The following is an 8,317-nucleotide window of genomic DNA, read 5'->3' as shown; positions in this document are numbered from 1 at the left end:
GTAAAATGACTGAAACACGTAAGAGAATAAAAGAAAGAATAACTATACTCACACACATACACACACACACAGTCACCATCACCTACCTCTATTATTACTAATTCATATATTTATATTATATACACAGGTACATGCACACATAGTCACCATCACATACCTGTAATAATATCTATATATATATATATATATATATATATACACACCATCATCATCGTATACCTCTCTTGTTCTTATATATACAATCACCATCAACTCCACTACTGTTACCTTATATACACTTCCTCTTTCATATCCTATTTCTTTATTACCCACAAGGGGCTAAACTTAGAGGGGACAAACAAGGACAGACATAGGTATTAAGTCGATTACATCAACCTCAGTGCGTAACTGGTACTTAATTTATCGACCCCGAAAGGATGAAAGGCAAAGTCAACCTCGGCGGAATTTGAACTCACAACGTAACGGCAGACGAAATACCGCTAAGCATTTCGCCCGCCGTGCTAACGTTTCTGCCAGCTCACATCCATCATTACTGTTCCTTTATATATGATGGGGTGCTGAAAAGTTCCTGGCTTTGGATAAAAGAAAATACAAGAGGATCAGTCAATTATGATTTTATTCAACACTTTCCCCTCTCAGATTCACACACTTATTGCAGCGGTCCTTCAGTTTTTCTAAGCCCTGTAAAAGAACTTGGAAGGTTGGACCTTCAACCAGGCCTTTCATGATACCCTTAAAGCCTTTCAGCACCCCACACATATATACATATATGTGTGTGTGAAGGCACATGGCCTAGTGGTTAGAGCAACAGACTTGTGGCTGAGGGATCGTGGGTTCAAATCTCAGACGAGACGGTGTGTGTGTTTATGCATCTTGCAGCTCACCTGCAACGGAGCAGCATCCAGTCCAGGTAACGAACCTTTATGCCAATGAAACCGGCTCTTATGTGCCAGGCATGGCTCGAGAAGGAACAAACAACAACAATGTGGTTGGCGTTAGGAAGGGCATCCAGCCGTAGAAACACTGCCAAATTTGACTGGGCCTGACGAAGCCTTCTGGCTTCACAGACCCCAGTTAAAACCGTCCAACCCATGCTAGCATGGAAAACGGACGCTAAATGATGATGATGATGATGATATATGAGGGTGTGCTGAAAAGTTCCTGGGTTTGTGGAAAAGAAAATACAAGAGGATCAGTTAATTATGATTTTATTCAACATATTTCCCTCTCAGATTCACACACTTATTGCAGTGGTCCTTCAGTTATTCTAAGCCTTGTGAAAGAACTCTGAAGGTTGGGCCTTCAAGTAGGCCTTTCACGATACCCTTAAAACCAGGAACTTTTCAGTACCCCCTCATACACTCTCCCCACTACTATACCCATCATCTTCTCCACCATCATTTTTAGTCTATACGAACTATGTTGCTTGTTATCACCACCATCACTGTTAGACTGTAGGCACTGTTTTTTCTATTCACTGGTCTTCTATCTACATACACCACCATTTTTATCATCATTATTACTCTGTATACAATACCGCTTCCTCCACTATCACCATTATTGATGTTCTATACACCCTTCCACTATCACCACTACAGCTATTCCTGCCCTACACATTCTGTGTTTACATATATTTCCTGCAGGTTGTTTTGGACAGAACGAAGAATCACAAAAGCTAGAGAATGGTTCAACAGAACAGTAAAGATCGACCCTGATCTAGGCGATGCCTGGGCTTATTTCTATAAATTTGAATCCATCCATGGCACTGAGGTAAGAAGGTTTCATTAGAGGATGTTGTCTGAGTTGGCCAACTCTGGTGATAATCACACTGTGAGAATATAGCTATAGATTGCAAACAATGATTATAACCTGTTAATTAGCGTTTGATTTAACTGTAAGGAAAATATTAGTATAAATGTTGGTATGGTTGTGTGGTTAAGAAATTTGCCTCCCAACTGCATGGTCCTGGGTTCAGACCCATTGTATGGCACTTTGGGCCAGTTTCTTCTACTATAGCTCTGGGCCAACCAAAGCCTCATGAGTGGATTTGATAGACGGAAACTGAAAGAAACCTATGGTGTGCATGTGTGTGTGTCTGTGCATGTTTATATATTCTTGTCATGACATTGTGTGGTAGTTGTAAATGAGTGTCACTGTCATACAGGCGGTGTTGTTCATTTCCAATATTCTGTGAGAACTCATTTGGCCATGAGGAAATGTTACCTTGCTTGGAAATAGGTGAGGGTTAGCAACATGAAGGGTATCCAGCCATAGAAAATTTGCCTTGAACAAACTCTGTTCAACCTGTGCAAGCAGGGACAGGTGGACGTTAAATGATGGCAATGCTGAATCCACATAACAGTGAAACATGAACATTAAATGTAGATAATCTCTGGAGGCTGGAGAGGAAATAAGATGAGAATGATGCAGAAGATATGTAATGTTTTTGCTATCCTTCACCACTACTTGCCAACTGGTGTTGGTTCATTTATGTCCTCCACCACTGCTTGGCACCTGATGTTGGTTTGTTACATCCTCCACCACTGCCTTGGCAACTGGTGTTGGTTTGTTTATGTCACTATAACTTCGCTGTTCAGCAGAAGATAGAACACTACTAGGCTTAAAAACAAACAAAAAGGAAGTACTGGAGTTGATTTGTTCAACTAAAACACTTCGAGACAGTGCTCCAACATGGCCGCAGTCCAGTGACAGAAGCAAATAAATGATAAAGGATACAAAATACATGAAATGCATTTTGTGAGAGAGAGAGAGAGGTGGCAGCTGGGTACTAGAGGTGTCAGCTTATATATGCAAGAGGGGAGAAAAAATCCAATGCACTGGTAGAGATTAGCAACATGAATGGATGATAAAATGCTATGTGAAAAACTAACCCCACACTTCATCATCATCATCGTTTAACGTCCGCTTTCCCTGCTAGCATGGGTTGGACGATTTGACTGAGGACTGGCAAACTCGATGGCTGCACCAGGCTCCAATCTGATCTGGCAGAGTTTCTACAGCTGGATGCCCTTCCTAACACCAAGCATTCCGAGAGTGTAGTGGCTGCTTTTATGTGCCACCAGCACGAGGGCCAGTCAGGCGGTACTGGCAACAGCCACGCTCAAATGGTGTTCTTTACGTGCCACCTGCACAGGAGCCAGTCCAGCAGCACTGGCAACGACCTCGCTCAAATGTTTTTTCATGTGCCACTGGCACGAAACCAGTCAGCTGCTCTGGCAACTTTTAATGCTCAGCTGGCCTCACAGACCCCAGTTGAACCTTCCAACCCATGCTAGCATGGAAAACGGACACTAAATGATGATGATGATGATGGTGCTCTTAGCACTGCACTGGCACAGGTGCTAGTCATCGAATTTGATTCGATTTCAATATACTTTCAAATCTTACTATTGCAATTTTTTTGTGTCTGGGGAAAACAATGTATAATTCTGACAACAGATATTACAGTGACTCCACAGTCGATTGGTTTTACACTCAGAAAACTGTCCAGTTGTAAAAGGATTTGGTTTTATACCCCACTCATATTTGCTGGCATGGATTATTGTGGTTGTAAAACTACTGGAAAAAACCCAGTAGTTGGGCAGCAGTGTTAAGGGTTTGATTTCTGGGTAGTGTCTGAGAAAAAGATCTTTTTATCTTTTACTTTTTTCAGTCATTGGACTGTGGCCATTTGTTCAGCTAAAATCTTCCAGTACTTAATTTTGTTTTAAAGTCTGATACTTATTCTCTCAGTTTCTAAGTTATGGAGATGTAAACAAGCCACACAAGTTATTAAGCAGTGTGGAGAAGACAACCAAAGATGCATTTAACATTTAACATCCATTTTTTTCCCATGCTGGCATGGACTGGACAGTTTGACAAGAACAAACGAGCCAGAGGGCTCCACCGGGTTCTATGCCTCATTTGGTATAGTTTCTACTGCTGGATGCCCTTCCTGGTGCTTTCTCCAAGGAACCAACACACACCCACACACACACGCATATGTATGTATCATCATCATTTAACATCCGCTTTCCATGCTAGCATGGGTTGGACAATTTGACTGAGGACTGGCGAGCCAGATGGCTGCACCAGGCTCCAATCTGATCTGGCAGAGTTTCTACAGCTGGATGCCCTTCCTAACGTCAACCATTCCGAGAGTGTAGTGGGTGCTTTCATGTGCCACCAGCATGAGGGCCAGTCTGGCGGTACTGGCAACGGCCACGCTCAAAATGGTGTTTTTTACGTGCCACCTGCACAGGAGTATATGTATGATTAGTGTCCACACAAATTCCATTTACCAAATTCGTTCACAAAAACAGGTCAGACATATGCTCAAATTGCTATGCAGTGGGGCTGAACCCAAAACCACATGGCTTCAAAGCAAGCTTCTTAACCACACACACAGAGCCATGCCTTTTATTTACAATAAATATCTGTTGTTGTTTAGCCAATATGTTGATACAAGAGTATTTAAGCTCTACTTTTTTTTTTTTTACATTATTATCATCCAGGATCAGAAAGAAGATGTCAAGAAACGGTGTATCAATGCTGAGCCTCGTCATGGTGAACAATGGTGTAAGGTATCGAAAGACATTGCTAATTGGCGCCTGAAAACCTCAGAGGTGTTATTGCTGACCAGTGGTGCAATTCCTATCCCCAACTGATACTTACAGACATCATACAAGCAGATTTTATTTTTTCTGCTAAATGGATAGAATCTATCAATACATTCACTTTCTCTCAACAACTAGAAATATTAAATCCATTATTCCAACATATTGATATGTTACTTCATCTGCCCCCGTTCCTTTTCACCCGGCCACTACTCTCTCATAGGGATCACATGGATGGGAGTCAGCTGTGGCTTTCATGTATACTTCTGGTGTTCCAGAAATTCCATTCAATGGTTGAAAGTTCATTCTGTAAATAAATTTTATCATACTTCAGGAAAGATTAAAGTCAATGTATTTAAGATGGATTTAGATTGTTACGTCTTCTTTCTATACTCTGCTTATATTTGTGTTAAATTTGGAGCCTGTACTGTGGTCATGTATATATTGATTCTGTTGTGTTGTTACATTAACCCTTTCGTTACTATATTTCTGACCAAAATACACCCCTTATGTGTTTCAATTAATTTCTAACAATCATAAATTTAGTCTGGTTTCATTAAACAACTATAACTTTTTTATTTATCAATATATTAACGTGAATTTTGGAAGATAATTTAATGAAATGTTCTCAACCAATTCTATACTATAATTTTTGTCACAAAGTGACTCTAATTGCAGGTAGATACAGGTAAATTCAACAAAATATAAAATTATTAAAATTTTGTTCAAACATCGCTATAGAAAATGGGTTATTAGCTAATATTCAATTGGGTATACAACAAAATTTTACGATAGAATTTGTTATTCTGGGTAACTTTCTGATACCCATAATAATATTTATGGCAAAATAGTCTTAATTTCATTTAAGGTTATGGGAAACCACTTTCTTTCGTTTTGTTTACATTTAGCGTAACGGTTCGTTTCCGCCGTAATGATTTCAAATAGGCTCATTCGAAAAAGTAAAAAGAAATAGTCTAAGGCTTTACTCTTCTGGGAAAGTCTGTGGCTTGGTCCAGTTTCTTCAGAAAAATCACCGAAAGAAACAGTTTTTAAATTTTCACTCCATTCAGGTGCCAATTCATTTTCTTTATCGCTGTCAGGGCTCTCGGATTCACTGTTTTCACTTTCGGAAAATGAAACATCAGATTCATTATCAAATACCACATGCTTTTTTTTTCAGTCATAGAGTTAGATTTATGAAGGTCTTCAGTAGAAAATCCTTCGAATTCTGACTCGCTGCTTGATATAATGAAATTCGTATCCATTTTTTGTCAGAATTACAAATTTTGAAAACACAATAGGAACAAATTTCGGAAAAAAATCTCCCAAAATTCATGGAATTAAAATTACACTTCGATTTTTGTACATAACTGTAGTTAAACTCTTTACAAAGTATAATACGTGTTTTCACGGATGTACTAAAGAGATTTGCTCTGATATTCTCATTTAAATATGAATAGGTAAATTCGGGTGGTTTTGGGCGGCTTGGTCACATTAACCAAAATTTTTTTCGGGCGGTTTGGTAACGAAAGGGTTAAATTTAGAGTTTGTTTAATAGTTTATGCCTCTGTTATGTCATACTGTAGTTATATCTGTTATGTAAGAGATTTTACTGTAGTTAGCATGTTATACTTCAGTCTAAACTAATGGTTCTCAACAAGGGTCCATATAAGATTTTATTGTTAAAATTTATATGCAATAAATTGGTTATATTCTACATCATCATCATCATTGTTTAACGTCCGTTTTCCATGCTAGCATGGGTTGGACGGTTTGACTGGGGTCTGGGAAGCCAGGAGGCTGCACAAGGCTCCAGTCTGATCTGGCAGTGTTTCTACAGTTGGATGCCCTTCCCAATGCTAAACCACTCGGTGAGTGTAGTGGGTGCTTTTTACGTGCCACCGGCACAGAGGCCAGAGGAGGCTGGCAACAGCCATGATTGGTTGGTGCTTTTTACGTGCCACTGTTATGGACAGGTATCACAACTACAATTTCCATTTGATTTTTATTTTGATGTTGACGTACTTGACTCAATAGGTCTCCTCAAGCACAGCAGGTCGCCCTACGATCCAAGGTAAGCACAGCAGGCCATCCTGCAAGCCGTGAACTCACTTCATTTGTCAGGTCTTCACAGTCACAGCATATCTTCTGAGGTCTTGGTCTTTCGTCATTGCCTCTATAAGGCCCAACGTTCGAAGGTCATGCTTGACCACCTCAACCAATGTCTTCCTAGGTCTACCTCTACCCTGGATTCCTTCAACTGTTTGGGAGTGGCACTTCTTCACACATCTCTCCTCATCATCCGTATTACATGACCATACCAATGCAAACGTCTCTCCTGCACACCACATCCGATGCTTCTGGTAGCTCCATTCTAGATATTTGAGCACACAGGTCTTGGTTAAGTTCCAAAAAGTAAAAAAGAAAAATAGTCTACGATAGAAAGAAAGTGCTGATGACCTTTGCAGGCCCTTCCATATCAGTGAGATCAGTGCAGTTGATGATCAGACAATAATGTAACAGGTTGGCAACCAGTAACACAAGGAGCCTCTCTGTGATCTGTTGATCATAGATAATTAGCCATAACAAAAAAATATGTAAAGAAACATTGAAGCTATGCCAAGGTACACAACACTAGACACTGCCCAAAAAACTGCTTTGCTAGTAAAGACCTCCTTCAGTCATGCATGACCATGAGATTGCACCTAGAAAGTTACCCTCTGAAGCACAAGTCCAGACAAGGTTGTTTATGGAAGACCAAGAGTTGCCCATGCATACCAGCTTCCCCCTCTCCATGCCACCGATGTTATCCAAGAGAAAGGCAAAGGCCAATACAGCTTGGCACCAGTGATGTCGCAACTCATTTCTACAGCTGAGTGAACTGGAGCAACATGAAATAAAACGTCTTACTCAAAAACACAATACATAGCCCAGTCCAGGAATTGAACTCACCACCGCATGATTGTGAGCCCACTGAGCCAGCTCCTTCACCATTCACCTCTATGGTAACAGCTCATAGTTTGCATATGACACTATCAATTTTAGAAAATAGCTCAAATAGAGTGACCTTTACACAGAACACACATCCAATACAATAAGCACCCAATAACCTAAAGCAGCACAACTTACTCAATATATGTTATACAACATAAAGGCCCAATAAAATAACTCCGATCACGTTACACTCATGACGCACAACAGAATATAGGTGAAATAAACATCAGAGATTCTTTGCCCCTTGCAAAAACGGCAAGAGGTGCTCAGTGCTGGTGCAATCTCTTCAAATCTGTTGCAATGCTGGAAACCCTTCCATGATGTCAGCAGATGTCTCAGAATCCCAAGTGCTTCAGCTTGGAGTGGGGCAGCAGGAATTGAACTAGTTTTCACCCACAAGGATTCCACTTGCAGTTTCTTATCAGCCATAGTCATTTTGAGCTAGTTTCAACTGCTGTGCCTAATTTCTTGATGGCTTTCTTCAGTTGTCTGGGTTCCAGACCTATTTTCTGCAGCAAATAGTGCACTGATCTAGATGGAAAGCTGTGGCAGCTTACTTCAATGGGGAATGAGTCTGCATGCCAGCCTTGACAAGGGCCTTGTAAACTAATATGAGGAACTAAACCTCTTTACAGACCTGGTGCAGGGCATCAACAGAAGCTATCTATACTCACCCAATCCTCACAAAAATAAGAACACAATGCCAC

General features: G+C 40.4%; 1 protein-coding gene across 2 annotated transcripts in view; it reads left to right on the top strand.

Annotated features, from left to right (window-relative positions):
- Positions 1-4,981, top strand: part of LOC115210934 (pre-mRNA-processing factor 6) — a 52,051-nt gene extending 47,070 nt beyond the window's left edge. Inside the window, exons 24-26 of one of the 2 annotated variants that reach the window (XM_029779723.2) lie at positions 1,644-1,770; positions 4,515-4,671; positions 4,716-4,981. In XM_029779723.2, the coding sequence (XP_029635583.1) occupies positions 1,644-1,770; positions 4,515-4,667 (280 nt within the window). In that variant the 3' untranslated portion in view covers positions 4,668-4,671; positions 4,716-4,981. Of the gene's footprint in view, positions 1-1,643; positions 1,771-4,514 lie in introns of both variants that reach the window. The other variant, XM_029779722.2, reaches the window with a different exon arrangement.
- Positions 4,982-8,317: the final 3,336 nt, after the last annotated feature.

Source organism: Octopus sinensis, linkage group LG4 (genome assembly GCF_006345805.1).
Source record: "Octopus sinensis linkage group LG4, ASM634580v1, whole genome shotgun sequence".
Classification (NCBI taxonomy): Eukaryota; Metazoa; Mollusca; class Cephalopoda; order Octopoda; family Octopodidae; genus Octopus; species Octopus sinensis.
The sequence above is the reverse complement of the archived record's forward strand: the minus strand, read 5'-3'. Positions and strand labels throughout refer to the sequence as shown.